The sequence below is a fragment of the Dermochelys coriacea genome, chromosome 1 (assembly GCF_009764565.3).
Source record: "Dermochelys coriacea isolate rDerCor1 chromosome 1, rDerCor1.pri.v4, whole genome shotgun sequence".
In the NCBI taxonomy this organism is placed as follows: Eukaryota; Metazoa; Chordata; order Testudines; family Dermochelyidae; genus Dermochelys; species Dermochelys coriacea.
In genome coordinates this window covers 18924867-18947347 of record NC_050068.2, presented here as the reverse complement: position 1 = coordinate 18947347, position 22481 = coordinate 18924867, and the positions used below count along the sequence as shown (strand labels likewise).

Sequence of the window (22481 nt, the reverse complement as noted above, 5' to 3'; positions counted from 1 at the left end):
AAGGCTACCACAAAATAAAACAAGCCCCAGTGAAACAAGTGAAAGTATAATAACTTGCTCTTATCCCCGAAGAAGACACACTAGTAATCTTCTTACAATGATACAGTCACAGTTGAAAAAGTGCTTTCTCGCTGACTCCCTGTTCTCAGGGTTTTCTGAAAAAATTAGGTTGTAAATTCCCATGCCTCTCCTGTGTTAGAGTAACCCACTGGGGTAAGTGAATACTGGCCCCTGCCATATGACAAGGCATTAACCCTGTCTTGGGTCAAGGAGCTGGGCTAGGAAGTACAGTCATATCTTAACAGCTCTCTTGTATGTCATGCTATTATATACTGATTTCCTTTTGGCACTTCATAAAATGATTTAATTTCCTAATCTAACCTTTGAAAATTAATTTAAGGTCTAAAATAAGACTCTAGCTTATCCTTATTGCCATAAGGGAGGCAGAACTAGGCACAGACACAATAGGAGTCCAGCCTTTTAGATTATTTTTAAAAAATTGAAGCTGAGAGGAGGAAATTGAACACTAAAACCACTGAGATTTTATGAAATTTTTTAAACCAAAAAATGAAAGGCAAATTCAGTTATTTATCATAACTACTTTTCACTTATTTAGCACTTTAACATTATCTAATTGTCCTTGAATATTTCAAGGTTATTAGAAAAGTGCATGATCCAGTGCAGTAAGAGTTGGAAATATATCGCAGATCACGCCTTCTGATAAATGGCACCCGACGTTTCTCATTGAAACCAATCATACTTGGGATTTAGCTATATTATTTAATCAATAGCATCTTCTACAAGTATCAGCGTACTGAAAAGAATACAACAAACACCCTTAAAAAAAAATTGGTGCGCAAGTTGAAGCCCACTAACTTAAAATGGAAAATGAACTCATAAAGCAGCGTTTCAGTATTGCCAGCTCTTGTGATTTTTATCGTGAGTCTAGCAATTTTGGGGTGTCTCGTTACCTGTCTCATGAAGATGTGTTCACATGTGGCCAACTCATGAATTTTCCCTTATTCAACATGGCCACCATCTCGTATTATTACCAATGGGTCTCTTCACCACTTCCCTCAAGTCTATCTGCATCTGGCAGTGAGGTCGTCCCTAATAAAGTCCCATAGTTTGGCAGCCGCTTTGCCAATGGGCTTGGCTTCAGTCTGCTTCAGGAGGCTGAGTGGGACGCAGGGACTGTGAGGAGCAGCCAGCAGAGACTCTGTGCAAGGTAGATGGGGGAAGAATGAGTGGAGCAGGAGGTCTATTTAGGGGTTCAGGGGAATGTGGAGGCAGGAGGGAGGTTGAGGAGTATGCAGAGGACAATGTAAGAGTGGGAGATGGTGGGGATAGAATGGCAATTCCCTGAGCCAGGGGGTAGGTAGGTGAGTAAGTGGGAGACCCCTCTGAGCAGCCAGGGGAGGGAAGTGTTGCTAACTCTCATGAATTGATCTCCAATCCCCTATCTCAGGATTTTGGAGCCCACCTGGGGAGCTGTCATGATGACACAAGACTCTCCCATGATTCAATTCCATGATTTTCAGGGCTCGGCACATGGGCAGAACTCTGTGGAAGAGCCTTGGGGCTGAGGACACAGACCTGCCCTGCCTTCCTGTGGCCCTGAGGCAGAGAGCAGGTTCTGGGATAGCAGGAGGAAGGGGAGTGGGGAGCCAGGACAGTAGTGCTGCTGCATAGAGAAGCCCCAGGGTAGCAGGAGGTAGAGAAGTGCTGCTGCTGCATCAAGACTGTGCTTGGGGAAATGGATGGCAGTTCCCATCTTTGGAGTGAGGAGAGGGTAAAGGGGCTCCAATTGAGCAGCCAGGGAGAGGCGCATGTTTGTGTGCATTAAAGGTTGATATTTCAACCTGAAATTCTCTCACATGCGCACCATTGGCAGGGGAGTAGAGGGGAGTCGAACATTAAAACCATAATTTGATTATTTTTTTAAAATTATGGTTTTTGATCTCGAGGTTGGCAGTACTGAAGTTTTAGGGTTAGATTTAAACAAAACCAAATTCCCCCCCCCCCCCCCGATCCGATGAAGTGAGCTGTAGCTCACGAAAGCTTATGCTCTAATAAATTTGTTAGTCTCTAAGGTGCCACAAGTACTCCTTTTCTTTTTGCGAATACAGACTAACACGGCTGCTACTCTGAAACAAAACCAAATTGGCACTGAGAAGGGAGAGAATTTCACCCAGCAATAGGTGACACAAGGTGGCGCTTGATCCTTTGTGAACAAGAATGAAAGTACAAGCGATCTCAAAATGGAAGTATAGTGTGAAATCCTGAGCTATTGTAATATAAAAGCTTGATTTCTACCTAGCTTTTATTCCCTTTCCCTCCTCCTCCCCCCATAAAAGGTAAATTTCATTTTATTTTGTAAACTACTGGTATGTCTTGTGGGCATAGACTTGGGGATGGTATTTATTATTTGTATTATGATAGTACCCAGAAGCCCTAAACAAGAGTGGGACTGAGTTGGGTTTTATGCTGTACGTATGCATAGTAAGGGACAGTCTCTACCCTGAAGAGTTTATGGCAGTGGTCCTCAAACTGGAACCCACCCCCTGGAGGGTTCAGAGGAACAACAGGGGAGGAGCATAGCGGGGCCTGGGTCAGCTCCCACAAGGGTACAGGGAGGGAGCACCCTCAGCCCTGCTCTGTCTCAGCCCCACTCCTGCCCCTGCTCCCACTCCACTCCTGGTAAGGGGGTGGGGCAAGAGGAAAAGTTTAGGGACTACTGGCTTATGATCTACAGAGACAGGACAAGCAAAAACTGGGTATGGAAAACAGGCACAGAAAAGCAAAGTAACTTGCCTGAGGTCACGCTGCAGGTCAGTGGCAGAGCTAAGAATAGAACCCAGGTCCCGCGAGTCGCAGGCAGGCCAACGACCATGCTGCTTCTCAAGGCAGGAGGATATCCTCTGCCCTTCCTGTGTCTTTCCACAGAGAGGAAATAATTCAGACAGGATGAGCGCTTGGAGGGTGTCTTTCTTTTACTTAAGTTCTTTTTTGGCTGTTCACCAATGGAATCACTAAAGTAAACCAGTTGCAAATGAAATATCCAACTATGTAAAACAAAGCTGTTATTGCATAAAGGAATTCTGAAATATAAGCCGTCACAGCATGCTTTAGAGTCTCATGATCCTGCCAGAATCTCCAGGGGGTGAATAATATTGCAGTTATTTACAGTAAAAAATGGGTATAATCTCCTCTGGAGGAGACTTAGAACTGAGGTCCTGACTATTTGGTCATTAAAGGTCAAATGGGACTTCTGAATAGAGAAGCGTTTTTTTGTCTTGATGCTCTGTTCTGTTCCATATGGGTGGTTATACTATGTTTATCACAGTAGTATGTGATTGCCTTCCTGTAGTGCATTAAGGAATATGACTAACATCTGCCACTTGTTTGTTCTCTCAGCCTCTCCCTGGGGGTGAGTGGGGGGGGGGGGGAAGTATGGCAAATGGAGTATTTTGGTTTGGATAACAACATGCGTATAATAAGGCAAGGTCAAGGAACTTCTTACATCCCAGGTGTTTACACTCCGTTTCAGAAGTGTAAATTCAGTGCTGTTGGTTACAATGGCTGAAGGTTAAGTGCTGAAGTCACACATGGATTACTGCTACAACTGAAGAATAAAGAAAAGGAGTACTTTTGGCTCCTTAGAGACTAACAAATTTATTTGAGCATAAGCTCTTGTGAGCCACAGCTTGCATCTGATGAAGTGAGCTGTAGTTTACGAAAGCTTATGCTCAAATAAATTTGTTAGCCTCTAAGGTGCCACGAGTACTCCTGTTCTTTTTGCAAATACAGACTAACCCGGGTGCTACTCTGAAAACTGTAGAATAGAATGCTGTTCTGAAGGTCTGGCTTGCACCGCTACTGTTGATGACAAGGCTTGTTTCTAGCCAAGTTCTCTAAAGCTACATACTTAAAATTTAAGCCTATGTAGCCACTCAGGATGAATGTCTTCATACATGTGCCTTTAATAGTAGTATCACTTCTGGTAGCTATACTGTAATTATGGGTTCTCTATCTATATAAAATCCTTACATACACTGTGTATTTGTGTAAGATAATAGGCCATCTCTTGATCAGTGTTGCAGATAATACTTTAGATGATGATTAAAACCTGAAGTTTAAAAATCTGTGTTGATTTCTGTATCATTGCTTCTGTTTTATTCCTTTGCGTTCCATGCTGATTGGACAACAAAAGTGAGTTTTTGTTTCTCATCATTTTCACTTTTAGATTTCTATGCACTAAGCACAGTGTTGTTCTGTGGGCTGATAAAGCTACAAAGGAAAACCTGTTTTCTTTCTACTGGAAAAAAATTCATACTAATTTTTTTTTTAAATCTGATTAAAAAAAGCTTAGTTGGCAGGATCTGTAAATGTTTAAGTTGTGCCTTCCCTTTTAACCCACTGTTGTCCGTCTATCTTGTTTAACTTTCAGGGATCTTTGTGTTGAGCTACCTGTTCTCATCCCAAAAGTGGATTTAAAAAAGAAGTGTGCAAAATCTGGGTTGTTTTAAATCCTTTGAGTAAATCTTGATGTTCGCTTTTGACAGTTCCTTGTCTTCAGTAAGCCTGTTCAAAATGGATTATGTAATAGCTCCCTCTGATGTTCTCAGATTTTTTACCAAGCAATCCAGGTTGTTCTGTATCCCATTAATTACCACGCCCCCATTTTTTTGTGTCACTGCAAACTTTATCAGTGATATTATGTTTTCTTCCAAGTCATTGATAAAAATGTTAAATAGCATAGGGTCCAGAACAGTTCCCCACAGGACCCACTAGCAACAGACCTACTTGCTGCCGATTCCCTGTTTGCAATTACGTTTTGAGACCTATCAGTTAGCCAGCTTTTAATTCATTTAATCTGTGCCATATTCATCTTACCTTGTTCTAGTTTCTTAAACAAAGTGTTGTGCAGTATCAATTCAAAAGCCTTACAGAAATCTAAGTATGTTACATCACCACTATTACCTTTATCAACCCAATTTGTACTATATTAAGAAAAAATCAAGTTAGACAGGATCTATTCTCCATAAACTCATGTTGATTCGCATTAATTATATTACCCTCCTTCAATTAATCATTAATCGAGTCCCATATCAGCTGTTCTGTTATCTTGCTTGGGATCTATGCCAGACTGACAGGCCTATAATTATCCTGATAGTCTTGTTTATTCTTGCTAAATATTAGCACAACATTAGCTCTCTTCCAGACTTCTGGAACTTCCCCAGTGTTCCAAGACTTATTGAAAATCCGTGTTAATAGTCCAGCAAGGTCCTCAGCCAGCTCTTTTAAAATTATTGGGTGCAAGTTATCTAGACCTGCTGATTTTAAAAATATCTAACTTTAATAACTGCTGTTTAACATTCTCCTGCCATACTAGAGATTCTTGTGTCTCTGGATATATATAAGGTTTCAGAGTAGCAGCCGTGTTAGTCTGTTTTCGCAAAAAGAAAAGGAGTACTTGTGGCACCTTAGAGACTAACAAATTTATTAGAGCATAAGCTTTCGTGAGCTACAGCTCACTTCATCGGATGCATTTGGTGGAAAAAACAGAGGAGAGATTTATATACACACACACAGAGAACATGAAACAATGGGTTTATCATACACACTGTAAGGAGAGTGATCACTTAAGATAAGCCATCACCCACAGCAGGGGGGGGAAAGGAGGAAAACCTTCCATGGTGACAAGCAGGTAGGCTAATTCCAGCAGTTAACAAGAATATCAGAGGAACAGTGGGGGGTGGGGTGGGGGGGAGAAATACCATGGGGAAATAGTTTTACTTTGTGTAATGACTCATCCATTCCCAGTCTCTATTCAAGCCTAAGTTAATTGTATCCAGTTTGCAAATTAATTCCAATTCAGCAGTCTCTCGTTGGAGTCTGTTTTTGAAGCTTTTTTGTTGAAGTATAGCCACTCTTAGGTCTGTGATCGAGTGACCAGAGAGATTGAAGTGTTCTCCAACTGGTTTTTGAATGTTATAATTCTTGACGTCTGATTTGTGTCCATTCATTCTTTTACGTAGAGACTGTCCAGTTTGGCCAATGTACATGGCAGAGGGGCATTGCTGGCACATGATGGCATATATCACATTGGTAGATGCGCAGGTGAACGAGCCTCTGATAGTGTGGCTGATGTGATTAGGCCCTATGATGGTATCCCCTGAATAGATATGTGGACAGAGTTGGCAACGGGCTTTGTTGCAAGGATAGGTTCCTGGGTTAGTGGTTCTGTTGTGTGGTGTGTGGTTGCTGGTGAGTATTTGCTTCAGATTGGGGGGCTGTCTGTAAGCAAGGACTGGTCTGTCTCCCAAGATCTGAGAGAGCGATGGCTCGTCCTTCAGGATAGGTTGTAGATCCTTGATGATGCATTGGAGGGGTTTTAGTTGGGGGCTGAAGGTGATGGCTAGTGGCGTTCTGTTGTTTTCTTTGTTGGGCCTGTCCTGTAGTAGGTGACTTCTGGGTACTCTTCTGGCTCTCAAACAGTTGCAACTTTCAAATCAGTGGAAACTGCATCAGTAAATCTCCCTTGCAGCACTTAAAAATCAAAACATCAGATACATTGTCTAAGTTATTTTGATTTCTTGACATTAATATTTAGCACTTGCATGTTCAAAGAACTTTACAAACATTGGATTCTCTCCTGCAGTCCTTCTGTAATAAACTGACTTAGCCCCTAGTAACTGGTCCTATTAAGGATGTGCCTGCTACTTATTTAGTGCTTAAAGGAGTTACTATTCTGTCACAAGTAGAGGTACTTGTGCCTTTTGGGCTGAAGGTCTGGAATTTGATCTCTGGGGCCAGATATGTGGTGTGTGTGTGTGTTTATATGGCCACTCTTTGCTTACCGTGTTCAGGCCAAATCAAAGGGAATTTGTTTGAATAAGGACTGCAGAATTGGGCTTATTAACTAGCCCTCAGCAGTGCTCTGAGGAAGATAAGTGGGGTTAATACAACGTTAGAGATGGGGGAGGAGAGAAGAAACAGACATAGAGCCTCTAAGGGCATGTCTATGCAGCATTTTTGGAGTGAGTGTCCCAGCCCAAGTCAACAGACTTGGGTTAGCAGGGCTCATGCTAGTACCAAGGGAAGAGTGTGGGCTTCAGAGTCCGAGCTGCAGCCTGAGCCACAACTTAAAAGCTCTGTCTGTTCAGCTATTCTTAAAGCTCTAGCATGAGCCAGCTAACTCGACTCTGTCAACGTGGGCATTGCTCCAAAATGCTGTGCAGACCTACCCTAGGTGATGACCACGACAAGGAATGAGTCTGCAGCAGTACAGACCAGGAGCCCTGATGCAGAACTGTCATAATGTCACTTGATTGATTAAAATCTTGGTCAATAGCAATGATGGAAGAGGAAGGAAAAATAGAATTTCTTTCTCTATCAATACTAAAAATTGAAGATATGCCATCAATAGTGCACTGGCAGTTTGGCCTTCTGCCTTGCGTTTAGAAGGGACAGCAGAATAAAACTGTATAAAAAAGAAAATCCCACTAAACCAAAACTCTAAAAAGAAAGTTAGACAAAAGTGTGTGTGTGTGGGGGGGGCAGAACTGAACAATCCCCGCACCTCAAACCAAAAAATCGATTTCAATTTAAAACTCAGGATACTAAAAATTGTTAGAAAAATCAGATGCATGATTTTATGTAGAAAGATTCTCTTTTGTGTCAGAATTTTGGGAATCTACCAACTTCTGTACTAGCCTAATGTTAATCCAGATCTTCCACTTGAATTAACCATTTAGCAAGAAAAAATAGAACTCCTAGTACAGAACTATTTTAAAAATTATAGTGCATATGTATAAATAAAAAACAAACGAATGTTTATACTAGAACTGGCTGGAGGTTGACAATTCTGTTTCACAGCAACTTTCAGAGTAGCAACCGTGTTAGTCTGTATTTGCAAAAAGAAAAGGAGGACTTGTGGCACCTTAGAGACTAACAAATTTATTTGAGCATAAGCTTTCGTGAGCTACAGCTCACTTCATCCGATGCATTCAGTGGAAAATACAGTGGGGAGATTTATATACATAGAGAACACGAAACAATGGATGTTACCATACATGCTGTAACAAGAGTGATCACTTAAGGTGAGCTATTACCAGCAGGAGAGTGGGGGGACGGGACCTTTTGTAGTGATAATCAAGGTGGGCCATTTCCAGCAGTTAACAAGAACATCTGAGGAACAGTGGAGAGTGGTGGAGGTGGGGAATAAACATGGGGAAATAGTTTTACTTTGTGTAATGACCCACCCATTCCCAGTCTCTATTCAAGCCTAAGTTAATTGTATCCAGTTTGCAAATTAATTCCAATTCAGCAGTCTCTCGTTGGAGTCCATTTTTGAAGTTTTTTTGTTGAAGGATAGCCACTCTCAGGTCTGTAATCATGTGACCGGAGAGATTGAAGTGTTTTCCGACTGGTTTTTGAATGTTATAATTCTTGACGTCTCATTTGTGTCCATTTATTCTTTTACATAGAGACTGTCCAGTTTCACCAATGTACATGGCAGAGGGGCATTGCTGGCACATGATGGCATATAACACATTGGTAGATGCGCAGGTGAACGAGCCTTTGATAGTGTGGCTGATGTGATTAGACCCTATCATGGTGTCCCCTGAATAGATATGTGGACACAGTTGGCAATGGGCTTTGTTGCAAGGATAGGTTGCTGGGTTAGTGGTTCTGTTGTGTGGTGTGTGGTTGCTGGTGAGTATTTGCTTCAGGTTGGGGGGCTGTCTGTAAGCAAGGACTGGCCTGTCTCCCAAGATCTGTAAGAGTGATGGGTCGTTTATGTTTATGTGACCATCGCATATTAGCACCACCCTGTACCGGAAACCTACTGACTGCTATTCCTACCTACATGCCTCCAGCTTTCATCCAGACCACACCACACAATCCCATTGTCTACAGCCAAGATCTACGATACAACCGCATTTCCTCCAACACGTCAGACAAATGCCTACAAGATCTCTATCAAGCATTCTTACAACTACAATACCCACCTGCTGAAGTGAAGAAACAGATTGACAGAGCCAGAAGAGTACCCAGAAGTTACCTTCTACAGGACAGGCCCAACAAAGAAAATAACAGAACGCCACTAGCCATCATCTTCAGCCCCCAACTAAAACCTCTCCAATGCATCATCAAGGATCTACAACCTATCCTGTTTCACCCTCCCCATCCCCCTCCCCCACCCACTGTTCCTCAGACGTTCTTGTCAACTGCTGGAAATGGCCCACCTTGATTATCACTACAACAGGTCATCCCCCCCCTTCGTCCCCCCCCTTCTCCTGCTGGTAATAGCTCACCTTAAGTGATCACTCTGGTTACAGTCTGTATGGTAACACCCATTGTTTTATGTTCTCTATGTATATAAATCTCCCCACTGAATGCATCCGATGAGGTGAGCTGTAGCTCACGAAAGCTTATGCTCAAATAAATTTGTTAGTCTCTAAGGTGCCACAAGTACTCCTTTTTCTTTCAGGATTTTGGAATTTGTTTTTGTTACTCATTGGACCAACAAGAAAACTTTTCAGGCATCTTTTGCAAAAGATGGAGTTGTCGGGGGAGGGATGTGTATGTATTTGTGTCAGTATCACACCCCATAGGGTGGAGGTTAGGGTACTGGCCAGGCTTAAGGCCTTGCCCTACCTGATAGCAGAATTTTCAATCCCACATCACTCCAAATTAGGCAGAGCAGCGACTTGAACCTTGGTCCCCCACATCCCAGAACAGTGTCCTAATCATCCACCTATAGAATCTTACTCTGTCAGGAAGAAGAGAAGGAAGTTTTGTGCAAACAGATTTCTCATTCCTCCTAAAATCAGGCATAGAATACAAAATGGATTTTCCATTACTGCCAACAGAGTATTCAGGTTAGTAGACTATATTCTAATAGTTCTTGAAAACTACTTATCAAATATATTCCCTCTAAACCTGCTTAAATTTCCTCCCCAAAACTTGTACACTTCTAAACTGAGTATTTTCTGCTGCTGAGTCTATTCTTGATTCATAGGAATCACTTTCCAACTACAGCACTAAGCTTATTACATGTTAAATAATGGCACTGCAAAAAGTAGCAAGCCAAATATCAGCATACAATGACCTAATCTGTTGTCATCATTCATTAGGGCTGCGACCCAGCAAAGCCATTAAATGCATGCTTAACTTCAAGTATTCGTGTAGTCTCATTTACTGCAATGGGACAACTCGTGCTTAAAGTTAAGCACATGCATAAATAGTTTACTAGATTAGGGACTGAATTAGTTGTAGTCTAATTTATGCGGGGGCTCCTAGCCGTGGATCAGGGCCCTGTTGTGCAAGGTATTGAACAAACACGGAACAAAAAAGATGGTCCCTGCCCCAGAGTTCACGATCTAAGTATAAGACAAAAGACAACAGGTAGTTTCAACAGACAAGGACAGCACTGGTCTGGAGGATAGACGGTGGTTGCAACACAGCAGCTGCCCAACTGCTGTTAAGTTTTTGGTAGGTGTGACAGCAGAGGAGGTGAGAGGCTGGTTCAGCTGCTACATCTGTTTAGTCCTTGGCCTTTCCACTAAGCGTCAACAATTAAAAACTAATCGGATGGAGATTTCTGTGATGTAGACAGGTGGCCAATAGGAACTGGATTGATTCATTTAAAAGACAACTCATTTTGCCAGGGCCAAACAGAATCAGTTGGCAATAATTCACAAATAGGTCTGCTCTGACTATGCTCAGGTCCAGTGGCTGGTGCCTTGGGGACTTTTGCCAAATGGGCCAAGAAGAGTGTAACTAACTTCCTGGTGTCTTTCCATCCCCATCTTCACAGAGTGAGAACTTGAAACAACAGAGAACCTTGTCCTTCAATCTTGTTTTGTTTTTTTATGTTAAAATTTTGTGGAACTATGCAAGTGTTACACAACTGATAATGAACAGCAACAATGCCAAGAAAAACTGATATCCCTCTTACAGTTAAATGAGTGATACCATAGTTTCATGCTTCATGACTTGGCAAAGCTAGAAAACTTTCAACCAATGCAAGTTCTTTTTGGACCAGTACACATTTTCATAGCACTGGTTCTGGACCAGGGATCCCTGTGGTCCCTCACAACCTGGGATATATTTCATCTGGTCACATTTGACTCCCATTGCCAGTTTGCTAAACCATCTAACATTCACACTTATTGTCTCAAGAAGCTTAAAGATAAGCTTCCTTGGTGTAGTTTTCTGATATTTACGTTCATGAACGCTAAATGGCTCAGACTTATCCTAAAGTTATGTCTGATCTTCTTTGTTAGACTCCAAGACTAATTGTATGAGATAATGACCCCAAACTGAAACTATGGCTTTGGCAGCTGCTTGTCTTCTAAACAAACAAATTGAGATTAAATACCAGAATTAAAACCATTCACAAATGGTGCATGGAAATGTATAAGGATCAAATACTTGAGCACTTCTGATTTTATTTGACCAATGGTTGACCAGTCAATTGACCAGTTATTTTTGGACCAGTAAAAACCCTAAATCTAATTCATAAACTCTCAGGCAAGGACCATGTCTCTCTGTTTTCCATGTCTGTAAGGTAAAATGCACGCATATGGCATTATATGAATAGTAGAATGGGCCTGAGGCACAGAGGATCTGAACTTCTTCTACGTTCAGTGCTGCCAAGGCCCATCTCTAATAACAGCACCCCCAAAAGTGAGTGCAGCAAAATACTTTTTGCAAACTTGTTAGGTTTTGAAAATAAACCATTTTAAAATGTCATTTTTTTTTTTTAAGTTGAAATCCTGTTCTTGGGCCCAAGCAAAGTCTGGAGCCTTATCCCATTCCCTGTTTGTACGTACCAGCCTCTTAAAAAGTGTGCGCACAAGGCTATGCAGTTTGCTATCTTGATTGGAATATCTGGGTTCTGGTAGTCAGAAATTAGGCTCAGCGTATGACCTGCATGGGGAAGTTTGCACAGCAGCTGCTCATGCTACACACGGCTTGATCTAGTACTGAAATGCCTCTTTTCCATGAGCACTAAATCCACTTGCAGATGTTTGCAGAACAAAGGCCATGTTAAAAGAGCCCAGGTTTTATGGGGCACATGAGGGACTGTAGAGGCTGTATGTTAACGACAGAAGGCGGCAGGCACAGATGTTCGTTCCAGCAGATGTCAGGCTTCTATGAGCAGCACGCCATAAGCTACTGCCAATGTCTGTGTTCTACTGGTCTGGCAGGGAGACTGACAGAGATGAAGCAAAGATGCTGCTCTCTCCTAGAATAATTCAGAGTGATCTAGCTACAGGCTACCCTCGCTCCCAGGATGGAAGCACCAAACACTGGTTTCTAAAGCAAAAGTGATGATGTTTTAAGACTTGGCTGTGATATGGAAATTTACTGAAACAGCTACTTCAGAATAGTTACCTTGTGATAAGCCCCCCTGTGGACACTCTTATACCAAAATAAGAATGTCCACATAAGGAGATTACCAAAATAGCTATCCTGGAATAACTGCGCAGCAGGGGTGGTGCCAGCCTCTTCCTGGTGGGGGCGCTGAGGTGGACTAGACAGAAAATTGGGGGAGGGGTGGCGCTATACATCTTGTGGGCACACATTGGAGCACTGAGGCTCCCCTGTGCCCAAGCTGGGCCTTGGGAGAGCATGAGGGCTCTGGCCCCTCACTGCCCCTTCATGGGAAGGGCCCCGGAGCCACCCTGGGCTCTGGACCTGGGGCTCGAGGTCAGCCCCGCACACCTCACGTTGCCTGCCGCCTTGAGGCACAGCTCTGCTCAGTTCCTGGCAGCCCTCGGACAGCCATGGCAGTGGGACCGGACCCGTCCCAACATCTGATGGCTCCTGCCTGCCCTGCTCACAACAGCAGCATCCCCTGTGCTCCCAACCATGTGCGGCTTCATCATGTGCCATCTCCTCTTTGCAAGGTGCCTGCCCATGTGGGACTCGTTCCCCCAGTCACACTCCCTCTGTTCAGGGCTCTCCACCCTTAGTCCGTGCCCCCTATTCCCTTAACCATGCCTTAACCATGTGCTCAATATGTCACCCTTACTTCTCCACTTCTGCTGCTGGCTATGGCTCTGCCTTCAGAGCTGGGTGCCCAGCCAGCAGCCATCATGCTCCCTGCTCTGCCTGCAGAGCCAGGCCCTGCCATGCCACTCTTACCTCTGTGTGACGTTTGATCTTTGCACTGGGAAGGGTGGCTAAGGGCCCTGCAAACCCTCCCCCCCAGCATTACCCTTGCTTCCTAGTGTAGACAGGCTCGCCAAGGGGTGGGGGGGAAGGACTTGTGTAAACATTTGTGTGTGTAAAGTAGTATAAATGAAGGCTGAAAATTTCACTTCTGTAATCCAGGGTAAATTTGCAACAAGGTTCCAAATAGGGCCCTACCAAATTCAGGGTCCATTTTGGTCAGTTTCATGGTTATAGGTTTTAAAAATTGTAAACTTCATGATTTCAGCTATTTAAATCTGAAATTTCATGGTGGTGTAATTGTAGGGATCATGACCCAAAAAGGAATTGGGGCGGGGGGGTCGCAAGGTTATTGTAGAGGGGGTTGCAGTACTGTTACACTTACTTCTGCACTGTTGTTGGCCACGCTGCCTTCAGAGCTGGGCAGGTGGAGAGCGGTGGCTACTGGCAGGTGCCCAGCTCTGAAGGCAGAGCCGCTGCCAGCAGCAGCAGTGCAGAAATAAGGATGGCCTGGTATGGTATTGCCTCCCTTGCTTCTGTGTTGCAGAGCTGGGCCCTCAGTCATCAGCTGCCACTCTCCAGCCACCTGACTCTGAAGGCAGCAGTGCAGAAATATGGTGGCATGGAATGGTATTGCTATGCTTCCTTCTTTGCTGCTGCTGGCAGGGTGCTGTCTTGGCGCCTGGCCAACAGCCACCCAGCTCTGAAGGCAGCACAGAAGTAAGGGTGGCAATACTGTGACCCCCCTAAAATAACTTTGCGGTCCCTCTCTTTTGGGTCAGGACCCCCAATTTGAGAAATGCTGGTCTCCCCCGTGAAATCTGTATAGGGTAAAAGCACACACAAGACTAGATTTCATGGTTTGAGATGCGTTTTTCATGGATTTGAATTTGGTAGGGTCCCAGTTATAAAGCTAATACTACTGCTGTTTTATGCAGAAAAACACCTCCACACCCCCATGGAAAATTTAGATAAAAATGGGAGGAAAAATGTTTTAGTGAAAACATTCAGTGGAAAATTTCAACTCTTAATCAGAAATGAAAACTTTACCATTTTTCAGCTGAATACTGTTGAAAACCAAAAATATTTTAGCTAGGAAAACTTCCGTTTTGGGTTTTCAGTATTTCATCAAATATGTTCTAGGAAACATAATTCCTTGAAAATGTTTCCATTTAGTTGAAAAAACTACTTTGTATTTTCCCCACCACACCTCTCCAAAAAAAAAACAAAAACAAAAAACTGCCAGAAAACTTTTGACCAGCACTGCCATTTACCCCCTCACTCTTCTACCTTCCACCTTGCCCCATTTGTTTATTTCATACAGCTATCCTGTCTTAGTCATTACCCTAACAGCCTCCTAGTGCAAGAGGGCAAGGGGTTTACTGGTATCTGGTAGTGAGTTTCAGCTGGCCTGACCAGTATACCCCAAATTCATTAGTCATAAATTGTATCTGATTGGTGTCATGTAAGGTATCATTGAAAAACTAATAACATGCTGATCATTAATAGTCTTGCCTGGGGTAGGTATGGTAAATGCCCAAGGCACCATACAAATAATGAAGGAAATGCAGAACTAAAATACGTTTACCAGACAAGGCTGGGGACTGGGTAAACAGGTTTCTCCCAGACAAAGGACAAGCCAGCACTTCCAGCCAGGTGTCATCAGCCAATTAGTATCACATCAGGTGGCCATTAATTTGCACCGGAGAGGGCAGGAACAGATCAATATACATTTTAGCAAATACCATCAGGAAAGGAACTAGCATGCAACTTCCTTTATCACCAGACCCCATGTCTCCTTCCTCACGGTTTGAATGAACTTTATTTTGGGGAGTAACCTTCAGAAGAATCCATTTCAAAGTTTCACTGGTCTATACAAGAACTTGGGGTACTTTGTCTTCGGGGAGAGATTTTGACTGGGTGGGAGGAGTCAGCCATCTTGCTCTTTGAGCGTGCAGTAAGAATCTTACCTTGAATCAGGACTATAGTTTTGTTAAGTCTTAGTCTCTAGAAAGCATTTTTCACCTTTATTTGCTTGTGACTATTTCTAACTGTATTCTTAATACTTGAACTCACTTAAAATCCTATCTCCTTTTGTTAATAAACTTGTTTTACTTTTAATCTACACCAACCCAGTGTTTGAATTAAAGTGATACGCTGTGAATTTTGTCTCTTTAGAGGAACGAACGAACCTCATTATTCCTCTGAATGGTCCAGGAGAGGGCTGGACATTAAAGAGCACGTGGTTTTGGGAAATCTTGGGACTGAGAGTGTTGGAGTCACTAGGCTAATAGTAACAATCTTGGGAGATACCAGTGTGTGGCTGGGTTGTAACAAGCAGATGGCTGGCATTAGAATGCTGAGCCAGAGTTGCTTAATACACAGATGCTCAGTGCGTGCTTGTCTGCTGGGTGTTGCTGTCCAGGCTGTGAGCCACAGCAGCAGAGCATTTAAGGCCCCCTGGGTGACAGGGCAGGCTGTGATGCAATCCAAACTAGTGAGTGGTTGTTCCCCAGAACGTGACACAAGACTGTAAGCAATATGGGACAAACACTGTTTTTACTGCGTTTGGAGAGCATCTAGCAAGTGGGGTTTTGATGCAGGTCTTCTAGATGCTACTGCAATATCAATAGTATGGGAGACCTGAACACCTGGAGAGCATCACCTTTAAATATGATGCTATTAAAACTGCATGTATCTTTTGTAACTGAGATTAAATTTCACTTCTGTCTTGTGTGTACAGCCTTCATCCAGCCCTGGTTAACTGTCTCTTGGAGAGGAAAAACTTTAAATCAATTTCAGTGTTAGAGTCAAAGAATCCTGGGTTAAATTATGTTTTTCAACCTTGGTGAATCTCATCTTGAATGTCAACACTTTCATTCCTTGACCCTATTAGACCTTTCTGAAGCTATTTGTTTTTTCTGTTAATTCTCACAGATTGATCATTTTGGATTTGATCAAGATCTTACATTCCAGCAGCGGTACCTAGTAGCAGATCAGCATTGGAGAAAAGACAATGGATCGATTCTCTTCTACACTGGCAATGAAGGCGATATCACCTGGTTTTGCAATAATACGGTGTATATAAAATAGATTTTTGTTCTCTAATATTGCTCTTACTTTTACAATGTGGCATATTAGTGGGAGACAGCATCGGAATACGTATTTTAAAATCCAAGTCTGCAGTAATTTTGATTAAAATAATAGTGTTCCTTGAAGAACAGTGAGCTAAAAGAATAAACAAAATAAGAGTTTAGGGCCTGATTCAAAGCCCATTGAAGTAAATGGAAATACTTCCATTGATTTCAAAGGGTTGTCAATCCGATCCTGAGAGGAAGGATGATATTGTGGTTGAGACACTGGACTGGTTGTCAGGAGATTTTGGTAAGTCACCTCCCATCATGTTGCTTTAGATTCCCCATCTGCCCTGTAGGGGAGTTGAGTGTAGATTCATGGACATGGTCTGATAGTAAGTTGATGATCACCATAGGAAAGTCTGTTATACATAATAATAATAACTGAACATCCGTGCTGTCACACAGACATGGTAGTTTGGCCAAGTAATCCTCTTTCGGTGCACTCCATACGAACAATGAAATTACTGCGTGTAAATTAACTTTAGAATTAGGCTGTGATTGTGATATATCAGAGATAACCAATGTCTAGGACTGTCCATGGCATAGATACATGCCTTGCTGCTGCTTGGGTATAATTCCTCAAGTCAAAATGTCTGAGAACTTAAAATTGGGATGGTAACGGATTTCAAATCCCAGTGGTGATAGAACCTGGAGATGTTTTAAACAAAAAGAGCTTTCAGCTATGCTTGTAGCTATTTCCATCGCTTCACACTGACTCAACAGATAATCTAGATTTCAGACTGTCAAACCTCAGAGTAACATTCTTGGAATTTTATTATATAGATTATAGACAGGACTTCTGTTTTTTAGGGCTTATTTTTAGCAATTTTTTAGTTTTGTGTAGATATCCAAAAACTGGGTGGGGGAGAGGGGGAAGGGTTGGGGACCTTCTCTTTGTGTATGCTGCAATATATACATTACTCATTATAGTAATAAGAACAACAGGAGTACTTGTGGTACCTTAGAGACTAACAAATTTGAGCATAAGCTTTCGTGGGCTATGGTCTCTAAGATGCCACAAGTACTCCTGTTCTTTTTGCGGATACAGACTAACACAGCTGCTACTCTGAAACCTGTCATAACAGTAGTATATGCCGTAGCATCTTTAGCACACAGAAGCAAGGACTACATGGACCAATTAATGCACAACATGTGACTGTGCTTTATAAATCACACGCCTATTGTATGCATTACTGCTCCATGTAGACAAGCTCCTAGATGCAAGTAACCAGTTCCAGTGCTGTTCTGGTGTTTCCTGGATGAACGCTGATTTCAGGGGGTTATTTATGTCAGGGATGTCTTATTGGTTTTTGAGTAGCAGCTGTGTTAGTCTGTATCCGCAAAAAGAAAAGGAGTACTTGTGGCACCTTAGAGACTAACAAATTTATTTGAGCATAAACTTTCGTGAGCTACAGCTCACTTCATCGGATGCATGCAGTGGAAAATACAGTGGGGAGATTTTATATACACAGAGAACATGAAACAATGGGTGTTACCATATACACTGTAACAAGAGTGATCAGGTAAGATGAGCTATTACCAGCAGGAGAGGAAAAAAAAACCTTTTGTAGTGATAATCAGGGTGGGCCATTTTCCAGCAGTTGACAAGAACGTAGCGGGCCTGGGGGGGGAATAGTTTTACTTTGTGTAATGACACATCCACTCCCAGTCTTTATTCAAGCCTAATGTAATGGTGTCCAGTTTGTAAATTAATTCCAATTCAGTAGTCTCTCGTTGGAGTCTGTTTTTGAAGTTTTTTTGTTGAAGAATTGCAACTTTTAAGTCTGTAATCGAGTGACCAGAGAGATTGAAGTGTTCTCCGACCAGTTTTTGAATGTAATAATTCTTGACGTCTGATTTGTGTCCATTTATTCTTTTACGTAGAGACTGTCCGGTTTGGCCTATGTACATGGCAGAGGGGCATTGCTGGCACATGATGGCATATATCACATTGGTAGATATATCCTTGCAACAAAGCCACACTATCAGAGGCTTGTTCACCTGCACACCTACCAATGTTTATTTCCCCCCCCCCCCGCTACTGTTCCTCAGACGTTCTTGTCAACTGCTGGAAATGGCCCACCTTGATTATCACTACAAAAGGTCCCGTCCCCCCCGCCCCGCTCTCCTGCTGGTAATAGCTCACCTTACCTGATCACTCTTGTTACAATGTATATGGTAACACCCATTGTTTCATGTTCTCTGTGTATATATAAAATCTCCCCACTGTATTTTCCACTGCATGCATCTGATGAAGTGAGCTGTAGCTCACGAAAACTTATGCTCAAATAAATTTGTTAGTCTCTAAGGTGCCACAAGTACTCCTTTTCTTTTTATTCGTTTTTATCAGTTAAAACCGTAATTAGAAGCCCTCTTTATATAGTGTTTGCCACAAAATGACGTTGATGTCACCTGTAACTTAATCAGAATCCTGAGATGTGTATAGGTTTATTCATAGATTTCCCATGAGCCACATCCCTTTTGCTGCAGCAGTAACGTCAGCATTGCCTGAACTGGCTCTGGCACAATAATGGTGTGTAGCACTTTCCCTCACCTGAGATGTTTCTCTTTTTGTGTACCCACTTGCCCCTTGCAGACATTTGGCCCTGTGAATATTTTCAGTGATTTACTAAGCCTCCATTAATTCTGTATCTGTCTAGTTCTCTTTACTTTTACTATTCTTAGACAACAGTTGAGTGACTAGTAACTGAGTCAGTGGCATCTTCCCTATTGAAGAGTATGAGTTTAATGGGTATATTTAAATGAAAGTGCATAATAATTCAGTGTCTGCTCATTGTTTTAAACACTCCTTCCCCCCTCCCCCCAGGGTTTTATGTGGGATGTGGCGGAAGAGCTTAATGCCATGTTAATATTTGCTGAACACCGATACTATGGAGAATCCTTGCCCTTTGGAAACAAGTCTTATAGCGTAAGTTCCTTTTCCCACCCTGATCATCCACTGGTTTCAAGGCTGTTGAGAAGAAATGGCTGCTTCCTTTCTCCCTAAAATTCTTCTTTGTTAGTGTAAATTCTGCTGGCTTGACTCATGTGAATAACCCTGTTGACTACATAGTAACTACTTGCATGAGTAATGGGAGGTGGATTTGGCTCCATGTTTACTAGTATTTATGGCAGGAGAGTCACATTTTCTATAACTATTGATTCTATACAGTTGCTTTCAAAAGCCTCTAGGGATTTCCAGAATTACAAGCTACACTTGTAGAGATCAATTCACCTGTTGCCTAAATGCAGCCACCTCTGGTGTGATCCTCAGCAGCTCACAAATTGCAAATGGAAAAACAAAGATTGGTGTTTGAAAATCTGTCCCATACTATATAATGTGTTCTTGTTTCAGGATTCCAAACATCTGAATTACCTGACGTCGGAACAAGCTCTGGCAGACTTTGCGATACTAATTCAGCACCTAAAGGAGACAATCCCAGGAGCCCTAAATGCCCCTGTGATTGCCATAGGGGGATCCTATGGAGGGATGCTTGCAGCCTGGTTTAGAATGAAATACCCTCATGTGGTGGTTGGGTAAGTGCAGTTGCTGTGCTTAAACACAGATCGGTAATGGCACATAAAAAATGACCTGGAAATAGAGGGATTGGTTAGGAAGACCTAATCCTTCTTTGCATTTATAGCTATGAATATTGTGGAGGCACTCTTGAAGGCTTAGAGTTAAGATTGGGTTAAATTTTTCATCTAAAACAGGGATTCACTTTATTCTTCAGTCAATAACAAAGAAGTTATTTCTTCCGAAATTTACAGAACAGAATCTAGCAGTTGGTAGTAGTAGGCACCCTTCAGCCTCAAGAGGCCATGGGTATGCACCCCTGAGTGGTAAAGAATTCACTCAGATGATTTTATGGCAGCTGTGGCTGAAGAGACCCACTCGAGAGAGACAATCTCTGCTGCATCTTTCACATTTGAAGGTGATGTTTCAACCCTTTGGGCTCTGCCTTCTGCGAGCTCTTTTCTCCTCTGCTAGGCTGGACTGCTTCTTCTTGTAACTCTGGAGACCTTTAAGCTCTTGTTTCCAAATGCTGCGGTCCTGAGTGTGATCTTCCCAGGTGTCCACATCCAGGTCCATTTCTTTGACGTCTTGCTTGCACACACCCTTGAAAGCAATTTTAGACGCCCTTTGGGTCTTTTTCCAGATGCCACTTCACCATAGAGGATGTCCTTTGGGATGTGCCCATCATTCATTCGGCACACATGTCCAAGCCAGCAGAGGCATCTTTGTTTGAGGAGTGTTTGCATGCTGGGTACGCTGGCCCGTTTGAGCATCTCAGTGTTGGTGACTCTATCTCTCCAAGAGATTCCAAAGATTCGACGGAGGCAACGTATATGAAAGCCATATAGTGTTGACTTTTTTTTCTGAGGATTTTCAAATAAACCTGTTTATTTATAATTTCTTTTAAATGACCCCTTTTAAGAAAATTGACTTTTTGAGTCTCCTGATTTTTTTCAGGCTCCGTTGTCCTTAAAAGTTGCAGATGGCAGAAAGTCAACCATTTATCTGTGATAACATTTTGTCTCTCTCTGGGGTGAGGTAACTTTTAAAATTTATTAACAAAAAGAAAAAAGTAATTGGGATTTTTGACATAACCAAACTCTTACTCAATGAATATCTGACCAATAGCAATGTGTTTTACAATGGCTATTTTCATTCCTTGATGCAGCAAATGTAGTTGAGTGTGGGAATCTCCTCACCCCTGAAGGCTTAAAGTGCAGCTTTCCTAGGCTGGCTAGGACTTCATATGGGACAGGCCAAGTTTGGGACACTTCACTTGGCTGCCTTCTTTTTTCTGAAGGTCAGGTTGGGAGAAGAGCAAAGAGTCGCACTGGGCTCAAAACTCAACACCTCTGTTTATATTCCTCTCCTCATCATGAGGAAAGAGAGAGGCTCCAGGATAAACTATGGTGTTGGAGAGTAAGGGTATGCCATTGTGAACATAAGCTCTCTTCTTGATGTCTAGAAGAAAGAGAAGCTCCTCTATATGCCCTCCAAATGCCTGAGCCAGCCTTATCACCCTCCAGCAAATGTGCAAGGGAGTTAGTAGAGTTGTTTATAACTTATGTGGTCTTTGCCTTGGCAAGCAGACTGCCCAACTGTCCCAAGAGTTGATACTGGATGCTCTCTTTCCTTGGGCAACTTCACAGTTCATCATGGAAAGGTTATTTTGGTGACTTTGCTTTGTAGCATCTGAGGCTCTCCTGCCACAAAGCCAGCATCCATAGCCTTCTGTGGCTTTTATGACCTAGGCAGCCACTGCTATTTTGTATTATATCAGACCCTATATAGGATTACTGTATAGCTGTTGGCAAAGGATTGTCTTGTGGTTATGGCATGGGTCTATGACTTGGGAGCTCTGGGTTCAGTCCCAGTTCCACAGTAGACTTCCCATGTGACCTTGGGCAGCTCACTTAGCCTCTCTGTGCCCCAGAGTCCCATCTGTAATATAGGAATAATAATTCTACCACCCTTTGTCTTCCTTGTTTATTTAGATAGTAAGGTCTCTGGGGCACAGACTGTCTCTTTAGAGTGTGTGTGTGTGTGTGTGTGTGTGTGTGTGTGTGTGTACAGTGCTTAGTACACAGTAGTGTCTAGAGACCTCAGTTGGGGTCTCTAGACACTACTGTACAAATAAATATAAACATGGACTAAGAGCTGCAAAATTTTTAAAAATGTTTGAACTAGCATCTGACATGGCTAAAACTTCCACTTGTTTTGCACTCCATCTTGTGGAATATTTTTGCAAAGGTATGTATTGTTCATGTAATTCTCAGTCAAGAATGTCACAGATTAATTATAAACACCTATTTTTAGAAGCTTTTAATTAGAAGACAGCAGCTGTGTGGAAAGTGTTGCCATGAGGACAAAGATTCATTTTTTTAGAGGTGCTAGATGCACATGTTTCACCAAACAATCTTTTCTTTCTGTCTCCATCCACAGAGCTCTTGCAGCCTCTGCCCCAATCTGGCAGTTTGAGGATTTGGTACCCTGTGGCACTTTCTACACTATAGTGACAAATGATTTCAACAGGAGCGGGCAGTGCTGCTCAGAGAGCATCCTGAATTCCTGGGGGGCCATTAACCGTGTGTCCTCTACAGGTAGGCAGTTGGCAAGACCTTTCAGGAATCATGCTT

The 22481-nt window shown here is 42.6% G+C and overlaps 1 protein-coding gene across 3 annotated transcripts in view; it reads left to right on the top strand.

Annotated features, from left to right (window-relative positions):
* The window catches only part of LOC119849153 (prolylcarboxypeptidase), a 59170-nt gene that overhangs the window by 23518 nt on the left and 13171 nt on the right, over window positions 1-22481 (top strand). For 2 of the 3 annotated variants that reach the window (XM_038385959.2, XM_038385931.2), the window contains exons 2-5: window positions 16129-16269; window positions 19156-19257; window positions 19684-19865; window positions 22288-22445. In XM_038385959.2, the coding sequence (XP_038241887.1) occupies window positions 16129-16269; window positions 19156-19257; window positions 19684-19865; window positions 22288-22445 (583 nt within the window). Of the gene's footprint in view, window positions 1-16128; window positions 16272-19155; window positions 19258-19683; window positions 19866-22287; window positions 22446-22481 lie in introns of those variants that run through there. The other variant, XM_038385951.2, reaches the window with a different exon arrangement.